This window comes from Colletotrichum truncatum (assembly GCF_014235925.2).
Source record: "Colletotrichum truncatum strain CMES1059 chromosome Unknown Contig_0006, whole genome shotgun sequence".
In the NCBI taxonomy this organism is placed as follows: Eukaryota; Fungi; Ascomycota; class Sordariomycetes; order Glomerellales; family Glomerellaceae; genus Colletotrichum; species Colletotrichum truncatum.
In genome coordinates, this window is record NW_027222403.1 from 2601112 (window position 1) to 2619929 (window position 18818).

At 53.8% G+C, this 18818-nt stretch overlaps 5 protein-coding genes across 5 annotated transcripts; 4 read left to right on the forward strand and 1 right to left on the reverse strand.

Moving 5' to 3' along the window:
• Nucleotides 1–1226: 1226 nt before the first annotated feature.
• Nucleotides 1227–1493, forward strand: CTRU02_209985 (uncharacterized protein; the record flags this gene model as incomplete). Its single annotated transcript, XM_070205373.1, has 2 exons — nt 1227–1248; nt 1303–1493. 2 exons carry the CDS (start codon nt 1227–1229, stop codon nt 1491–1493), a joined length of 213 nt encoding a protein of 70 aa, XP_070061021.1.
• A 418-nt stretch (nt 1494–1911) lies between these two features.
• CTRU02_209986 (uncharacterized protein) lies at nt 1912–2365 on the forward strand (the record flags this gene model as incomplete). Its single annotated transcript, XM_070205374.1, has 2 exons — nt 1912–2031; nt 2216–2365. 2 exons carry the CDS (start codon nt 1912–1914, stop codon nt 2363–2365), a joined length of 270 nt encoding a protein of 89 aa, XP_070061022.1.
• Nucleotides 2366–10735: 8370 nt separating this feature from the next.
• On the forward strand, nt 10736–12109 carry CTRU02_209987 (uncharacterized protein; the record flags this gene model as incomplete). Its single annotated transcript, XM_036720806.1, has 1 exon — nt 10736–12109. The coding sequence occupies one exon, from the start codon at nt 10736–10738 to the stop codon at nt 12107–12109; it is 1374 nt and encodes a 457-aa protein (XP_036587646.1).
• Nucleotides 12110–14750: 2641 nt separating this feature from the next.
• Nucleotides 14751–16847, forward strand: CTRU02_209988 (n-acylethanolamine amidohydrolase; the record flags this gene model as incomplete). The annotated part of the gene is made up of 5 exons (XM_036720807.1): nt 14751–14881; nt 14945–15047; nt 15104–15620; nt 15693–15709; nt 15786–16847. 5 exons carry the CDS (start codon nt 14751–14753, stop codon nt 16845–16847), a joined length of 1830 nt encoding a protein of 609 aa, XP_036587647.1.
• A 270-nt stretch (nt 16848–17117) lies between these two features.
• CTRU02_209989 (beta-flanking protein) lies at nt 17118–18253 on the reverse strand (the record flags this gene model as incomplete). Its single annotated transcript, XM_070205375.1, has 4 exons — nt 17118–17276; nt 17346–17527; nt 17600–17791; nt 18157–18253. The coding sequence occupies 4 exons, from the start codon at nt 18251–18253 to the stop codon at nt 17118–17120; spliced, it is 630 nt and encodes a 209-aa protein (XP_070061023.1).
• Nucleotides 18254–18818: the final 565 nt, after the last annotated feature.

The following is an 18818-nucleotide window of genomic DNA, read 5'->3' on the forward strand; positions in this document are numbered from 1 at the left end:
AGCCGAGTAGCAGTGAAAACTAGCTCACCATTCTGTGCTCAAGACATGCCAGGCGGTCCAGACATATTGGTTAATTCAATGCACTCTTGCCCGTTATTCACAAACACGCAAGATTCTGGTCAGCAACACTGATGTCAATGGAGACTGTACCCCGTGCAGAAGATCATCTCCCTCCCTGGTCTAATTAGAGCGCAAATGGCGACTGATACTCTGGGGCAAGCGGCTAAGGACTCCCCAGGATGTTTTAGCTTGTTCGGAGACAACCCATGTATGTATATTGCCAGAGGCGTGCTTGGAGAATGCCACGGCTGCCGCCCGGTTCGGATGACACACGGGCCTGGCCACGGAGCAGGCGTTGACAAGCGAGCGCCAACAACTGAAGAAGGAAAAAAAAAAAGTTTTGCCCATTACAGGCTCCCAAATCGTCCGCCGCGTACTCCGTGACTACCCTCCAATTCTTCGTCACTACGAGGTGCGCTCTTCAATACTCCACACCTAGCACTGCTATACATACGCAGAACGGGTCTCTTTGCAGAAAGCTCGGCATTCTCCTCACCAGTGGAAGCAGTAAGAAGAATCAAGTTTCCGAGACAAAGAAGCCCACTTCAGGACCTACTAGTGGAGGTTGTAGGGTGGTGGATGGATGTGACACACGCTCACTCACTTGCTTTGCTTCGTCGGATGTTTCTTCAGGGTCCACTGTGCTGCTTGCGCCCACACGCACCTGAAGAAGGACAGGATTCAAGCTTGAGCCCACTTGGAAAACTCTGCATAGAATCGCGGCATGGACATGCAGACTATCAAGCTGCTGGCGGCTCCATTCCATACTCAGGCAGGCAGGCGGGCAGGCAGGTTAATGTCATTTTGTGAGCTGTCACGTATCGATAGTATGCTTGTCTCTTGGACGCAGGTGCCGCCCGTGTTCCGCGCGCGTGTGTCTCTGCGTGTGCGCGTGTGTGTGTGTGTGTGTGCTTCAAGTGAGTCCTTGACATGCTGACCATCTTCTCATATAGGTACCCAATGACGCAGTCTTGAGCTGCGGTAATGTTGGGGATTACAGCTTTACGTCTGAATTAAGTGATGGTGTCTTCCTGGACACAATACTTGCTTGATAAGACAACTAGATCGCGATCTGATGCGACCAAGAACGAGGGCAGATCAGTTATAGCACGAACTTCTCACATCTCAGCTGTTCGTCAGTCTCCACAGTGCCAGGTCCCTGCACAATGCAGTGTAATATGCTCGACTGTCAGGCTTGTCATCGCTGATACCGGCTGTGCAGCTAACCATTATGGTTGCCAGCATCGGAACTGCGGGCGAGTTGCGCCGGCAGACCCGACGTGCTGCAGGCCGGCATTCGTCAATGGTTGGAGCCAAGAAGCGAGGTCAAGGAGCCTAGAACGCCGTTTTCCCCGTCAAGAAACGCTGGAACCGCTCCCGAGCTACTGGATATCCATGGCCTGATGTCCGTTGGAAGAGCGCCCCCTGAATAAGGGCCTGCCATGGTCCCTTCTCTAATGGAACCCTTCCGTCTCGTTTCTGGTACGCCGTCTATCCGGTGCAAATTGTTAAAAGTTTTCAGAGGTGTCTTCTGGGCAACACGATGACCCTTGAAAGACTTTTGGTCGGCAAAGGTATGTATAACCTCGTAATCTATTTGCTTACTCTGACCTCTGGCAGCCTCGTTTTATGCGACAGCCGTTTCGTTCCGTCATTCCTGTCCAGCCGATTTGACCCCCGCGGCTTGTGTGATGCTGTCCTAACCCTTCTCCGTCATCATACGTCAGGCCCCAGTCCCTTGGATACGGCGGAGAGCGACCATGGTTCCTTCTCGTGGGAACCTGGGCAGGTCTTACTTCCATATTTGGACGGCCCATACACCCACGCGGCCTGCGATGGATCCAGGCTTTGATGACGGCCCAAGGTGGGATGGGTGATATAGTGCGGGAAGCATGCCTCGGGGAAGCAGGAGAGCACATTCCGGAGTGGTCGATCTTGGATGATGCGCATTCGTCCTCTCTGTCTGATGCAGTGTCGTTACTGTCTTTGTGGTCAAGCAGCGTTGCAGACCCATTTGTCGTTGATGGAGCAAACTGGCGTTATGCCGACCTGCAGAGGCCAAGAAAGTCCTCCTGTGAGTGAATTATTCCGTCCATGCCCGCTTTGTAATGATGAACTCAGTTGCCAGTCGCGTTGGACGGTGTACATGCTGCATACATTGCAGCGTTGTGAGTTGTCCAATCTCTCTAATGCAAGTCTCACAGGGTGCAAGGTCCCAGGGTCGATGCGGCCTGATCCATTTGGCAGTCCATCCCAAGACGAGCTGTCGGCTCTGCTATTTCGGACGCTGTTACCGGACTCATAACGAGTCTACTATTGATAGATGCTAGACGATTCTGGAATCTCAGATCCTACGCTCATAAGGTGATATTTGTGTAACCGAGGACGCCTTTGCCGCCGTTGGGCCGGCGGTGTGGTGACCAGGGCCAAACCCTTACACAGACGTATGGCATTCTGTTGGGTGAGTGAACTCATTCGCATATCGAAAAATACATTTCGCTTGGTCCTCGGGGACCTCTAGCAGGCAGAATGTCCATCACTATGCAAGGTGACCTACATGGCCATCATACGGCATGATTGTTGAGGTCGATCGGACGACTGCTCTTAGGTCTGTATTATTTCTGGTCCTTTACGTTAACTTCTCGTCGACCTGCGTACTCTTTCCAAAGGGGTTTGTCATTGTGACAACAATGAGCTTCAGAATCCAAAAAGACCTTTGTCAACATTCATTGATCCTCAGTAAGGAGAACCAGTGGCAATATCCTGGCTATGGCACAGGGTTGGTCTACCAGTAAAGCTTCATTGATGGACCTCAGGACATGAATTCGCCCCATTGTGAGTCAGGCATTCCTCACAGGACTTTTCTCTATTTACAAGTCATTCGCTATGTGCGAAAGAATTCGCCTCCCTACCTACCATGGCCTCTGCGGGCGAAGAGATAACCGGTCATACGACCTGGCTGATTCGCGTCCTGGATGACCGGCATATGGGCCCAAAAGCTGGTAGGCCCGCCGAAGAACAGAAGATGGTTGTCAAGTGACCTCGACGTCCTTCCATTTCCTATCCGGACTCTTCACGCCCTCTCAAGCCCTATACGCCCCGAGCTGGTGCTCATGATCATCGTTGGACCCTTTCACAGTTGCCACCTTCCCCGCATTCGAAACTGATTCTCACGATGCTCAGTGGTGAAGTTCCCGGGCGGTCGGCTCCGAAACCTCGAAGTGCTTACCATATTAGGTCTGATGAGGCTGGCGGCCTACCGTGGACCCCGTAGGGATGATCTAGATTCACGGGACAGACGCCAAAGGCCGGTATAAAGATACTTTGGGATACTCAGCAAGTACTTCCCGGGACCTGAACTTGAAGTGTGGAAACTGTCAGGGGCTTCGCAAAGCAGCGAGTGGCTGTGTGTATGTGTGTGTGTGTGTGTTCCATCTACGCAGGGTGTGTTCGAAGATACGCCCGATACCGCACTATGTTCGACAGAGGCCTGCTTGGTGGTTGCAGACTAGAGAGGACGGGCTATGGTTCCTTGCAGAGACAACCAAGTTCGGCCTATGGCGGGTCTTCAGACTGCCAAAGTAGTATAAGGCAGAATGGAAAGAACGAAGGAAGCCCTTTGTCAACCGAGCCTGACTACCGCGAGAAGGGGGCTGCGTCTTAGAAAACAGGAATCTCTCAAGTGGGAGATGATATCGCTTTCCTAAGGTTACGAATACAGTCATTAGCAATCAAAGACGCCTGAGCAATAGGGAAGCAAGCTCTGGACTAGGTCAAGAGCTCCTGGTATCATGATACAGCTGCGTGTTGCAGTGTCCAGGGCTAAACATAACAGCACTTGCTGATTGATTTACTTGACGAGAAGAATGACAAGGAGGAGTCGTACCCGCCAGTGCCGGGAAACGGCAACTTGCAAATAGGTGAAACAGTCGTTCAACAAGACGACGTGAAACAAGAAAGACTTGCGAGAGCGAGAGAGAGAGAAAGAGAGATGGCGTTGGCGTTAGACTCCCGTGATGATCGACACGGCTACGGAAGCACGCGGCAGTTCCAGAGAGATGAGGTGGCGAGTACAGAAAGCGACGGATCTGCGGCCATACTGGAAGCGCTCACGTAGGGTAATGAAGCGTGCCTGGCTTAGTGATAGCCGCGAGGACGCAGACAGGTACGGGTTAAGATCGACCAGCGGCTGGCGGCCTTGAAGATTTAGGCTTGTTTCTCAAGGGAGATGGCCGATGAAGCAAGATCATTCAAGATCTTACGCGGCTAACAGCCCGTCATACAAGCTTCCGAGTTGCGATTCGGACGTCATATCAGTCAGCCCCGAAGCGCCAAAAGTCGGCTACATCCGGGGTTGTTGAGGATGAGGTGGCATGTGATTCTGAGAACCTTCTCAAGGATGGCTTTCGGGGCATGTATACAAGCGACCAGCATCTGAAGCAGATTAAGATGGTTCGCGTTTCTCCAAGAGGTGAGATACGGTACTTAGCGTGAAGGCTAGGTAAACAAGACCGCAGGATTGGAGTCGAAGTCAGAGACGGGACATCCAGCCAGCGCTTGGTCTAAGTCAACGGAGACAAGGCAAAAGGAAGGGTTATCATATTGGAGCAGGAACTACGATTATCACTCCACCACGCCACGGCAAAACAGGGCGTTGCAAAGGCGGAACACTGTGGATGCGAAAAGTGTTGCGAGGTCAGATTATGGCATCATCTCGGAGCAACGGCGGCGATAAAACTACGAGACCTACCTTAGTCCACCTACGAATCGGGGACATACTGAATGTCGGAGATAGCAAGACGCTGCCGAAAGATGATGACGATAAGTGAAGGGGGGGGGGGGTGTTGTACGGTACGGTTGATGTCTTCCTGTCCTGCCCCCCTCTCTGGAATGGACCAGCTGAGAACCACCCTCCCCACGTTTCTCTCATTCCTCCCCCGCAAGCATATGTCATGCCAGTCCATCACTCTTCATTGGCAGCAGAAGCAGCAGCAGAAGCAGCAGCAGCAGCAGCAGCAGATGATGTAAACCGAAAAACCGGAACGGAGGGCTGGAACCTATTCTGATCGTTTTCAAGCCGCGCCCCGCGCCCCCTCCGCGAACGAGTCTCTGGAACGAAGATTCGGTTGCATATTTCATGCATGTTTGGCATTGCAGAGCACTATCCCTCTCTCTGAAAGGTTAAACCGGCGGTATCCATATCATATAAGCATTTTTGCGTTTTATGCATCGTTGCGGGAGCGAGAGCCGCTTAACGGCGGTGCTTGCTGTCAGGGAGTTTCTGATTGCATAAACCGTGTATGGCCGTTGGAAGATGACGGGCTGTGAATGGATCACCCAGCGACCCAACCCAGTTCTAAAGCATTGAGCTGTTTTCCCCCAGAATTCAACAAATGCAAGGCGGAGGTTGTCAAGGACATAACGAGATGGGGATGGAGGGGTTTGTTTCCATGTCACGGCGACGGAATAGGGATGTTTCTTGTAAAACTGAATATATACAAGGCGAGCTGTTTGATCTTTATGCTCCAGCTTTTTACTACTCCTCCATTCATGTAAGAGCGAAACGGCTAGCGGCAGCATTAAGCAAGGCGAGGGGGGGGGGGGGGGGGGGGGGGACAGACAAGACAAATTCGTGGCTCGGATGCTGATGGTGTGGGGAGGGCTCAGGCTACGACATGTTTCCCAATATAGTAGCTCACGGAGGAGCAGGGTGCAACTCTAGGATGACCTTACGCTCCTCTGGGTTTGAAGAGCGGAGAGAAAGAGAGCAAGGTGGGAAGAAAGACATGGCTATCGTTGATGGTCCCGGATGGCCATTCCGTTACAGGGGATGATCTAATTCTGAAGAACCTTTTCCTCGTTGCCATTTCTATTTTTTCCCTTTCCCTGTTGGCCTTTTTTTTTTTTTTTTTTTTAAGATTCAAAGTGTCAAGTACCGTTTTATCTGATGTTGGACGGCACACGGAGGAAAAGAGGGGGTGGGCAACAAAACAACGTCTGTGTCCGTAAACAGCTTCCCAAGAAAAACACATTGAGCTTTCTTGGAGGGGCAGTCATATGTGCATGGTTCCACTCGAGAAGCGGAAAGGCAGAGAGGCACGGTCAAGGGAACGAACGAGGTAAGGCTCACCGTCAAATACCACCAAATGTGTTGTATTCGTTCAGAGTGGTGTCATCTATTTCTGGCGTCGTTTACCCAGCTGCGCGGGAGCAATAGTTTGCGGTACATCGCATGCGCCGAGTGTGCGGAATAACCTAACCTATTATATCTTCTTCTACCGACCTGGAGAGTTGGCGATTGGGGGGGGGGGGGGGGAAGGGCGGGAGAATTTGGGCCGAAAGGGGGTTGGAAAAGAAGAGGATTACGGCTGTTGCGTCCTGTGGCTTGCTTGTTTGCTTCTACTTTACCTGCCTGCATACTACCGCAGGGCGCGGATGCTAGGGTTGTCTGTTGGTTGGTGCAAACCAAGTCGCCTTCACACACATACACACACACACTCTCTCACGAAATGCACTACTCCCTTGGAAAAATACTGCCGAGATGGCCGCTCACAAAGAACCAAAGTACAAGATGGTAGCGAACGAGAGGCTGGAGGGCGGGGCGGAGGGTTTAGTGTATGTACAGATTCGGGGCTTATTGCATGAGCGAGTGAGAGTGCGCTGGCTTTGGTCGCAGAATCTGAGTGCGGTGGTCGAAACATGGTTCGAGATGCAACTCGAGATTGAGTTTAGATGGACATAAGTTCGGGGGTGTGAGGGGCCGGATCGGAGGTAAGTGGGACTGGTTAAGGCGCGGGTTTGAGCGGCAAGGCGCAACTGAGGAGTGCCTCGACAAAGTTGACATCGCGGGGCCGGCCATGTGCTGTACCTCATCCGGTGATTTCATGGGTTGTGTCCGTGTCGTCGTGGGCGTCAAGCGCCATCTTATCTCTCCGTGTGAGGCGTCCGTGTCAAGACATATGCGTGGGCGAGCTAGGTACCCGACGGCAAGGCAAGGACATGATACGGGCTGATGATGCTTCTTCGTCACTTACGCCGCGGATAGGCCGAATATGCGAGCTCGATTTCTCCGAGCAGTCCACGCAGCGACCACGACGCACAGAGGCCGGGCGGCGCAACTCTTGTATGCAAGTACTTTGGGGGGATCCGCTGTGAAGATGCAAGACGCTCAAGTGGCGGGGATAGGCGAGGCGGGCCAGTAGGCATGGTCAGAGTGGATTGTATTTGGTGGTGGTGTATTGCTGCGCCTGGCTGGGCTTTTTTGTCACTTCACCTTGCTAGGCTGCGCTGGGTTGTGAGAGTTGATTCGTGAAACTGCGAGTTGGCAAGGTGCGGGGGAGTAGCCTATGAGAAAGGAGAGTGTGGGTGAGGGAAATCGGGAGGAGACAAAAGCAGGAATCGGCTGTGATTGTTGGTAGTGGTAGTGGCGGGCAACGGACCAACACGCTGGTAGGTGAGAACGAATGCAGGAATGCAGGGTCCTGAATCGTTGATGATGGCAAAGCCATCACTCGCACTAAAGAAACCATCATTGATGAGATGGGCCATCGATCGCTTCGCTTAATGATGGATTTGGAAGGGTTCGCTTGAGGGCGGGCTTCGCGTCAAGTAATTGAGATCGACCTGCTTCCTCACAAGGAAATGGCATCTTCTTGGACTTTTGACTTTTCTCGCAGAGAGGAGAAGAGAAGTTACGTAGTAAGCGTCAGAGACAAGCTTCTTCCTGTTTGAGTGAGGCATTTGGCGATGATGATTGGGGGAGGGAAGAGCGTCATATTCGGAAGACGTAGGATTGTGTGGGGGTGGGCGAGCCTGGAATTCGGGCCGGAAGGTTCAGGTTGATTGGTTTGATCATTCCTCTGGCGTTTGCGAGTGTGTGTTGGTAGTGTTTGACAAGGACCATGATTTGTTGCTAATGAGGACCTGTGCCGGTTCATTCATCCACCGTCCTTCCTTTGCCCTCTCCTTGGTCCTTGTTTATCGTTCGGAAGGGGACGACATCCCGTGGACGAGGAACCCGACTAGGAATAGGCTGCAGACGGACGGTGAATGGACAGAGGGACGATGGGGTGGCTGGGGATGGGGACGGGGATGGCGCCGGATGCCAGGGGTGAACGGTGAACCTTTACATTGATTGCCCTGGGATTTGGCGCATTCTCATTCGCAGAGTGTTCGTTTTTGGTTTGGCGCAGTGGTTGTACTCTTCGAGAACGACTGGATCAACCTGTGTCCCTCAGACAGACTTTGTCGCGTTGACCGTCGTGTTCCTCCGTGTCCCTTGGTCCTTTTGTTCTCCTCGGATAGAAGGCTCAACATCCCCAATCTTTTGTATCCGCAAACAGACAACCAGGTCTTTGGGAGCTCTGATCTGGGCAAGGGTTTCGCCACTAGCGAGCTGGAGCAAATGGAATCATCCGTAGGTGGGCTGCGGTGTTTAGATGATACTCTTCCGAAGCACACTGAGAGTGACCAGCCAACCGTCTCTATGCCTCTTGTTTCCGTGTAACTGTGTAAGGTTGTGCCTGTGAGCATAGGATAACCGGTACGTACTGGTAGACTGGCCTCTGAGCACAAAGTTTTCTGCAAAGATTGGGATCGTTTCGTTCCTCTAGCTGCAGCGTCCATCCCAAATCATCCCATCAATCCCAGACTCAGTTTTCCTTGTCTCTCTTTCTTACCGTTGCTGCTTCAACCTCTTGGCTGAGCGCAACGTAGGATTGCCAGACGCTCTTCTTGCGCATGTGTGTGTATGTGTGTGTGTGTGTGTGCGCGCGCGCGTATGTGCGTAAGGTACGGCGCTGTGGGCGATGTGCAAGGTACACACTCGTGTATGTAGGTCACGTTCTTTTCGACAGTACTGAGCGTCGAGGGGAAAAGGACTCCGTAGCTGCTCAGCAGAGGCAGCCTATGTCACACTGCCACAGCCAATACCCAGCACCAGCGCAATGCCAATGCTGTTGTATTCCCCTCTCTTCCACTCCAAGAGGTCCCTTTCTTTTCCCTTGCCTTCCGTTGCCTTCCCACCATCGCTTGCACGGCTTCGCTTTGCCCTGCTTCATTGCCATCAGCGACGTCAAATCCCCGTCTGTTCCACCCGTTGACCCCCGGACCGGACCCAGATATTATTCATTAGTTTCATTCTCTATAGTCTCCAGTTTTTGCATCTTGAGGCCTCTCATTCGGTCGCCCGAGATCCACGAACCCGCCTTTTCTCTCACATCATAGGTGACGCCTGCCGGGGGGAGACCCTTGGAAAAAGCCGCAACATCAACAAAACATCATTGCATTGTAAACAAACCTGACCCAGACAGAATTTTGACAGTGAAAGGAAGGGGGAAAAAACAACAGCAAACCGGCCGGTCCTTGGCCCAGACACGCCGAAAACAACCTTGGAACAACAATCCTCTGGGCCTGTCCTGAGAGCCCGCAACCTTAAAACTGAAAGGTTCCAAAGACGCCACACCAGTGCATCTGCTCTAGAAGGGTGCCCCCCTTCCCTTTCTCTGTCAAAGTCTCGCTGCTTGCTGGACCGGTCGCCTCTGATCCTTCCTCCGGGCGCATTTCTTGGTTTTCCCCCACGTGCTCCATGCCAGTTGGGAAAGGAATGAGGCTGAATCAGGCGTAGCCAAGCGGGTTGCGGATACTCGGCGCACTTTTGGCGGTGGCCTGGGCTCGCTGCGGTGCGGTGTCTCTGGCCTGCTGCCGATGCGGACGCTGGCCCTTGTGCAGCTGGCTCTAGCTCTTTGCTTGGGGGGGTGTCTGTCTTGTGTCTCGTTTCCCCGTTCTCGTTTTCCCTCCCCTCATTTTGTTTCTCCGCTGTGGTCGTTGTCGTCCGTCGCCGGGCATACTGCAACTCGCAGCAGGGTCAACCAGAGCAGCAGCGACGTCAACGCCGACGCAGTTGGCTTCTAGGACCTTCGGGTTGAACCGACCCAGGACTTGCAATCACTGGCTCCTTCACTCGTGGGTAGTGAAGTTGACTTTGCTGAAAGCGAAAGGTGAGGCAGGCCGAGACGACCGCCACACTCCATCGATCCATCCATTCCCAATCCTGGCCCGTCCCATCCCATCCCATCCCATCCGCCTCAAGAGGACTCCGCCCATTCCGCTTCGTCAGCCTGTCGCTCCCACCCTTCATCTCGCCCATTAGATAACCCCCCGGCGCCGCTCATCTCGCTCCCCCCTCCCATCTGGGTCCAACCCTCACCGTATGTTGAATGATATGACCGACGCGTCTCGGACCCTGTGGATTTAAGTCGTGTGCTCACCGTCACCTCCACAGATACTCGTCCCTGGCACCGATCCATTGCTGTCGCCCGTCGCTGCTGCAGCCGCCTCCTTCGTCGTCGCTTTCGCTCTTCCATTTGCTCGATCTATGCATCTCGACTGGTGTTTGTTATCGCTGTAAGAGAGGCGTCTCCGAGACTGGGGGAGCGGTCTGCCTCCCGGCCTGCATGGTGGAGGAGTTCCTCTGGTCTGGCAGTCCACCACCGTCGCCAATCGCCAGTTGGACCAGAACAGCTGGGCAACGACAAAGCCAGCTAGCGACCAGTAAGCGGTTGGTAGCAACAGGAATAGTAGGGGCTCAACACCAGTAGCCGCTGTTGGAGAGAAGAGTGTGTAGGAAAGAAGAAGAAAAAAAAAAGCAGTCTGCGCTTCCTACAAGCCGTTCGCGATGTCGTCGTACACGGATTCAGCGGGCTCTGCCCCAGGCAAGCTGTCAAAGTCGCGCAGCAAAACAGTGGTCAAGCCGATTCTGAAAAAGCTGTCGCACTCGGAAAAGAATTCACTGGATCTGGACCGTAGTTGGGATGAGCAAACGTCATTTGGCAACTATGGTGGTAGCCTTGGAAGAGAGAAGGAAGGATCGTTCGGAGGCAGGGACGTCAGCTTCAGCATTTCGGCCACCGACCTCAACACCGGCAACGGGAATGGAAGGAGCAAATTCAGCCACGCCCGATCAACCAGTGGCACCTCCCACGTCAGTATAGCAACCAGCGGCAGTGGCCACCGAAACGGCAGTTTTGTCCACCCTTTCCAACAGACGCCTCGCACCTCAACACCACCTCTATCGTACGCCAATTCTTTTGCCAGCTTCGACCAGGGAAACAACAGTGGCCCTCGTGACTACTCTCCGACAATTACCGAGGACGACGACGACTTACTGGAACAACATTACAGCTCCCACCGCAGCAACTACGTGACGCCCTCTTCCACTACCATCGTCAACAATCCCACCTCATATCCCCGTCGGCCTTCATTGGCCAGTCGTACATCTTCATTATCAGATATTCATACTGGCCCTCCCTCATTACGTCTCAACACCAGCCGCACAAACTCCAACACGGCTTCATCCCGCCTGGTTCACGTCTCAAGCCACTCAGATATCAACATCATTGGCAGAAAGTCAGAGTCTGCAGCAGTGTCAAGTACGGCACCCACCTTCTCGACCTTGTCAACAACATCTCCCTCGACGTCAGCTACCGCCATGTCTCCCCTGCGCACCTCGCTGGAAGGCTTCCGTCTTCGTTCTCGTTCCGAGATTGACTCCAATTTCCATCAGGAGCGTATCCGAGAGGAAAGACGCCGATGGGAGGAGAAGGAGCGCGCCAAGGAGGCTAAGAAAGCCAGAGAGGACATGCGTAAACGGGAACGCGAAAACTTTAAGGAGGCCCAGCGCTACGAGAAGGAGCAGCACATGCTGCACCAAGAGCAGCAGGCTCAAGCTAAGCGAGAGGCAAAGGATGCTGCGCGCAAGCAAAGCTTCACCATCAGCGCCCGCAATAGCTCTAGTGAAATGATCCGCCCTTCCATCAGCCGTAAGAAAACTGCTCCTGATGCAGAGAAGGTGGCCATGGGCGAGCTTGGATTCGCCAGCCGTAACTACGAGAGCACCAACCAAGGCCAGGCGCCTGTCGCTGACGAGGCCACCATTGACGGCCCTCGTCGCTCCCTAACTGCCAAGCGCAAGACACAGGGTGCCTGGACCAGCTTCGTCTTGTGGTTCCGGACTAGAATTCTGCGACTCAACAACATGGCGAAGCGCTGAATACTACTATTTCGATAGTACTCGTCCGTCTTGTCAAAAACCTTGCAGAGTAACTCTTTTTTCTTCTTTTCTTGATAGGAGGAAATGAGTAAACAAAGCAGAGAAAGACAAACGGCATATTTCGACTATCAAGGGAGCATGATACACAGGCATATGCTTTAAGCATCAATGAGATAGATTCGATCTTACAACGCGGGTCGACATACCCTGTCATTTACATCCGCTCTCTCCTAACCCCCCTCACGCGCAATGCCTCTTTTACGACATTGACGTTGCCAAATGGTCTTTCACAGCACCTGGGCAATTTTTATCATTATTTCACGCTCTCATCCCATGATTATGAACGGCATTCACACGAAGTCTCGACACGGGCAGATGAGCACAAAAAAAGAAAAAGGTTCTATTTTCTTTCGTTGTTTTCTTTTAACAGGATTGGCATGGCGTTTTGGGTCTTGATTTCCTTTTTTTTTTTTTTTTTTTCTCTGGTATGACACAACAAACCCCCCCTTGGGAAAACAGGGGAGGGAAAACACTCGCTTTGGTGCCGTCGGACACGGCTTGGACAAACTTTGGAAGAGACCTCGCCCACGGGCTTTTAGGAGGGACCTCTGCTTTGGAATGGCGTTCGGTTTAAGCGAGCGAGATAGGCATGTCTGGCCTGGAATAGCTGCTTCCCACGGGATAGCGCGGCCGTATGTAGAAGTATAGAGCCTCTCGATTGGCTCCTTCACGTCACTCTCAAGTTGTTGCAACATTTTCACGTGATGTACGTTTTTGACTCTAGTTTGGGGGAAGCCATCCTTGTAGCCTCGGTTGCGATGAAGAGAGAGCGTTGAGTCCATGCCATAAACATAGTGTAGGCAAGGCTACTTTACTTACTGCTTTAGTCGAGGGAGGCTCTTTCTCGAAGCATTCTTGGACGGAGCGTGTTAGCTCCCTAGGCTTTGCCGTAGTGGGATAGCGGGGCAATGTGTCACAACAAACGGTTGACGCCTCTAGCGCGAACGAGCCGGGCTATCGTGGGAATGTATGATCATGGGGGAACCCTGAATTGGAGCGTTGAAGAAACGGCAATGACGGCGCGTTCTGGGGGAGCATCATGACTGTTTCTTGACAATCGATGCGAAGTTGGTGACGTTGATTACATGTCACTCAATGCTGAGGTAATTTTTTTTTTTGGGCCAAGGACAGATGAATTAAATAAATTAAAATTTTTGCGATAAGTATGATACATACGTCCCCTTGCGAATAATGCTGGAGTTATAACCCCCATATGAAACTGGGGAATGGTGGAGGTGCCAGACCTGGTGGCCTTCGATAGCGTCGATATTCTTCAGGTCGCGTGAGGTGTCCCAGACTTTTGCAGGTCCGACCGACGGGAGATCGGCTTAATGAAATCGGTCAGACGCAGGCACGTGGGGTGGGGGGACCTTTGGTTTTTGAGTCTTATCGATAACGCTTGACCTTCTGTACATACGTAGTCCCTACTTATATTGTAGCAAGCTTAGCTACGCACGGTGTAGTACGCTAGGTGGCATAGGTACATACATAGCAGTAAGAACTGACAGACATCAGACCGCTGGTGGTGGCCTGTGCCTCTTCACAGGTGCTGGAATGTCCGAGAAAGAGAAAAAAAAAAAAAAAAAGAACCAGAAAGAGCTTGTGCTCGACCTCAGGTCAATGCTCCCTCCTTCGACAACGAATACTAACTAGTATAAACTTGAAAATCTGGTCAGCATGGAAACGGCACATGCAGCAGGATCATGTCAAAAAAGAGCAAACCCCCCCCTGCATAAGCTTGGCTGATGTACAAAAGTATAGGTGAGAGATTCTTACGTGTAGGTGCCAAACCGAGAGTATTTTCCTCTTGTGGCAAGTCGAATACTAGTACATGGCAGATGTGCGTGTGTGCATACTAAGACTGAGAGATGCCGAGGTAGCGAGTTTCCTACACCATGACAAAACAAAACACCTACCCATCCCTGCATTTTTGTCACCGGAACCCGTACGCGAGTGGCATTGCACCAGCGGAAAATATGGGGCTTTCCACCTGGGTAAAGACCCATCAGAGCTTCCTCCAAAGTGCTGCCGATCCGAGCTCTTTCGCGGGTTCCGGATGCGTGGGTGGATGGGACGCGTGGAATGGATGTGACGGACCACAAACCTCAGTCTGCACCCAACAACGGGGCCTTCAAGATACAAGGTGAGATAAGCTACCGAACCGGACATTGGCGCTGCTCCTCTTTTCCCCGTGTCTGTTTCAATCTATCTTACCACCCCTATACATCTCATAAATCCCACTGCTACCCAAGGTATGTCTGTGTGTATGTTTCCGCTAGCAAGGCCCAGGGGGGAAAGGGAAGCTCAACCTTCCATTGTAACGAAACTCTAAGCTCCTAAGTCTGAACCTCGAGGGTCCCCAAGCGTCTTTTCCCACGACGACATCTGGTGCCCCTTTACCTGGAGCTTGGAGTCTTCCATCTAGTCTTGTCTTGCTTTGTGCTCTTTTCGAATCCTAATTCCTCTCTGATCGTAGTCTTCCGCAGCTAGCTGATTCGCCCCGATAGCTTCCTCTGGCCCCCGTGCTTGTCCATTGAGATACACACATCATCTCGGGCCTTGCGGCTTTACAAACAGCATCATGGCTCCGAACCGTAAATACGCCAACTACCCCGGCGCTCAAGAAGGACCGACCCAGGCCAACACAGCGACACAGAAGGAGGATGAAAATCCCGTCCTCCGTGGCTGGCCTCTAGTCGCCGGCGCAACAATGTAAGTCCATCTCACTTGATACACATCTATCTCCACTAGCCAATTACTCACTCTCAACCTCAGCCTTGGAAACTCCGGCGCTGTCCAGCGCTTTTTCTGGCGCAACGCCAAGTTCGGCTCACTCAGGGACCTGCCGGGTCTTGACGACTACAGGTGCCGCTATCATGTCCGTCTCAACAACTTCTTCACTCTCACTCGCAGCTACTGATATGAGTCTCTTAGCCCGATGTCATCGTCCTCTCAGAGACGGGGACCCATCCGGAACCGCTTCCCTTTTCCGCGGATCTCACGGAACCTGCTCCGCTGGACCAGCCGGCCCGCTACCTGTCCAGCGCGGACTATCACGCCCTCTACCGCACTGGCGCCCTCACGCCGCTTGATATCGTCCAGGCGCTGCTCCCCGTGATCCGCCGTGCCGAGGGCCATCCCCCACCGGAAACCGGCCCCTACGCCAACGCCTGGGTGGCATCCCACGGCCGCGAGGACCTCGCCCTCGACGCCGCCCGCGCTTCCACGGAGCGTTGGCGTCGCGGCGAGCCTTTGGGTCCCCTTGATGGTGTTCCCATCGGCGTCAAGGACGACATCGACGTCAAGGGTTACGTGAGCCACAACGGCATGCAGTATCGTCCCGACCTACCCTGGTTCAAGCCTGCCGAGGATACGTGGTGGCCTGTAAAGCAGCTTGAAGCGGCCGGCGCCATTATCGTCGGTAAGAACGCCATGCACGAGCTGGGTGGTGGTAAGTCTCTCATCCCGCTTCATATACAAACCAGACCAGACCAGACCAGACCAGACACTAATTAGCTCCCAGACACAAACGGCTGTAACGTAAGAACCCCATCTCCTTTTTCTCTGAACCCAGAAACTCCCTCCCCTCGGGGGCCTCCAATGCTAACTTTCACAGCCCCGCTGGGGTACACCCACAAACTGGCACAACAAGTCATATTACCCGGGCGGCTCCTCCTCCGGAGGCGGGTCGGCGCTTGGCGCCGGTATCGTGCCCATCTCGATCGGCACCGACGCCGGCGGGTCCGTCCGCATCCCGAGCTCCTTCAACGGCGTCTACGGCCTCAAGCCCTCTCACCACCGCACGTGCGCCATGAACTCGTCCATGTGCGTCGTGGGACCACTCGCCGCCACGGTGGCGGACCTGACCATCGCCTACCGCCTCATGTCGCGCCCGAACCCGCAAGACCCGATCCAGGGCCTCTACACGCCGTCCGTGCCGCCGTCCCCCTCGGCGCCCAGGACCATCGCCATCGACGAGGCCTGGTGGTCCCGCGCCTCGGCTCCCGTCGAGGCCATCTGCCGGCGCGCAGTCGACCACTTCAAGTCGCAAGGGTACAGGGTCATCGACGTGCGCATCCCCTACCTCCGCGAGATCCAGCTCATGCACTCCGTCACCTGCGTGACGGAGATGCAGGAGCTCGCGCGCCACCGCCACCCGGACCCGGCCAGGTGGCAGTCCCTCATCAACGACGCCAACAGGATCACAATGTGCGTCGGCACGCAGACGCCGGCGGGCGACTACATGCGCTACGCCCAGATCCGCGACATGCTGATGAAGCACCTCGCGCACCTGTTCGAGGAGAACCCGGGCATGCTGCTGGTCACGCCGACGACGCCGCTGGCCGGATGGCCGCGACACCCGGGCGACGAGGCCTACGGCGTCTCCGACACCAACACCACCATCGCCAACATGGGCTACGTCTACCTCGCCAACGTCAGCGGCTGTCCCGCCGTGACGGCGCCCGTCGGGTACGCCGACCCCGTCCAGGGCGAGGGCAAGATCCCCGTCGGTCTCATGGCAATGGGCGAGTGGGGGTGCGAGGAGCAGATCCTCGGCTGGGCGCGCGAGGCCGAGACGTACCTTCACAAGGAAGGGAGACGGAGACCCGAGGGGTGGGTGGATGTGATTGAGCTCACCAAGAACGGCGGCGGTCTGGAGGCCAAGAAGAACGTTTAAGCAAGACACACGTGATTCGCTTCTTCTTCTTTTTTTTTCTTCTTTTTTTCTCATCTACAGCCAAGGAAACGAGACACGAGGGAGAGAATACGGGTTTAAATGCACGTCTTTTACAATTTGGCAATTGAATAAAACTCAAGTATCTGAATGTCAACCGGACTGTACCGTAACGCATAAACGACAAGCAAGACCAACAAGCTGCTTCTCTCTTAAAGTGACATAAATGTGTCTCCGACGTTTCAAAAGTCATTCTTGTCATCGTCCGTGAGCCTATTTGAGGAACTTGGACGCGAGGCCCATGAACCCGCCCTGCTGCTGACCCTGGCTCTTAAAGTACATCTTGAGCGCCATCTCGCCGGCCTGCTGGATGGCAGACTCCTTGCTGGTGCCCTCGGCAACCTTGCCCTGGGACTGACGCTGATCAAAAAGCTAACAGAAACAAACGTCAGGCATTTTCGTCTTCGTACAGGAAGAGGCTCCGGGGAAACTCCAACTTACCCTGCTGGCCTCGGCCATGGCGAGACCCATGAAACCGCCCTGGCTCTGCTTCTGTCCGCCCGTGTCGCCGCTCGAGAACATCTTGAGGGCCTGCATGGCGGCAGCGGCGCCGAGACCCTTGTCGTCCGCCTTTTCGTCGTCGTCGTCATCTCCGAAAAACTTCTTGTGCTTCTTCACGGCATCTGATCCGCCCCCGGGAGTGTTGGTCTTCACTCTCCGTTTCGCCAGGTATAGAATGGTAGGGGATCACTCACCATCCTCATCAATGTCCTCGTTCTGAAGCTGCGTCTTCTTCTGCGTCAACGTTCCGAGAACAGACGAAAACAAGTCCGAGTCGCCGCTCGATCCGGCGCGGCGAGAGGCCTCGTTGGCGGCCTGACGGTAGTCGTCATCGTCATCATCGGGGAAAAAGCCGCCGCCAGCAGGGTAGTTGCCTCCGTGAGACTCTGCAAGTACTGGGCGTCAGCAAACTAGGAACACGACAATCAAAGTTTTTTTTTGTCTCTTTCCCCTCCAAGAAGACAGTTCAGACGAGGGACCATGACACAGATCAAAATAAAGCATCCCCCAAAAAAAAAAAGCAAAAAAAAAAAAAAGAATTGATCAAAACTTACTATCGCCTCCAGGGAGAGGTTGGCCTACTCAGTAGTGATGGCGTCCTTTCGTCAGTAACAAGCTTTCTCAATGAGAGGGGCCGCGGGGTAGTTTAGGGGAGCTAGTCATACACTAGACCAGACACAAGTAATGGCGGGGTAGGTAAGGTAAGGGGGGAGCTAGTTGGGCAGTCGGTAGCGATAACTGCTGAACGTACCGTGGCCCTGTTGCTGCTGCTGGGGTCTCCTGTCGTCGTCGTCCTTGCTCAGGTACTCTTGCGCCTTCTGTGACGCGGCGTTGATGAACTTGTCCATTGTGATGGTTGATCGAACTTTGCTCTTCTTTTTTTTTCCTTTTCCCCTGATGATGATAAAAGATAGAATTACTCGTCAGGAGGGGGCAGAAAGAGAGGCATTTACGTGTCCTGAGCTGCAGGTCCTTGTAGTTGGAACGAGAACCGCGTCTCCGCAGCAGCAGCGGGCGATCGGTTGTCTTAAGCAACGGACCCCTTCCTTACAGCTGGGTGGGCGCGCAAAAAACAACCGCAACGGGAATAAATATCGAAATGAACCAATGGCCGCGCACTGCCTGTCACTGCCACATCCCGTCAGCTAAATGTGAGCGGAGCAGCAGACCCCTTTCTGTAGCTGCCATTTGGCTAGCCTACCCTGTAAAGTACATGGGAGTTGGGCGACGCAGCTGTACAGGCGTAAAGAATGCGCTCACAGCCCTCATATTCACGAATGGCCAGTACTGCGTGTGTCTTGACCCCTCCACGGCTGAGATGCCACTAAAGTCCCCGGGCTCACCCCCCCGCTCCATTCATGAATGAACCATCATGCTCGCATCCATGATTGCTGGCCAGCCCGTCCAATCATG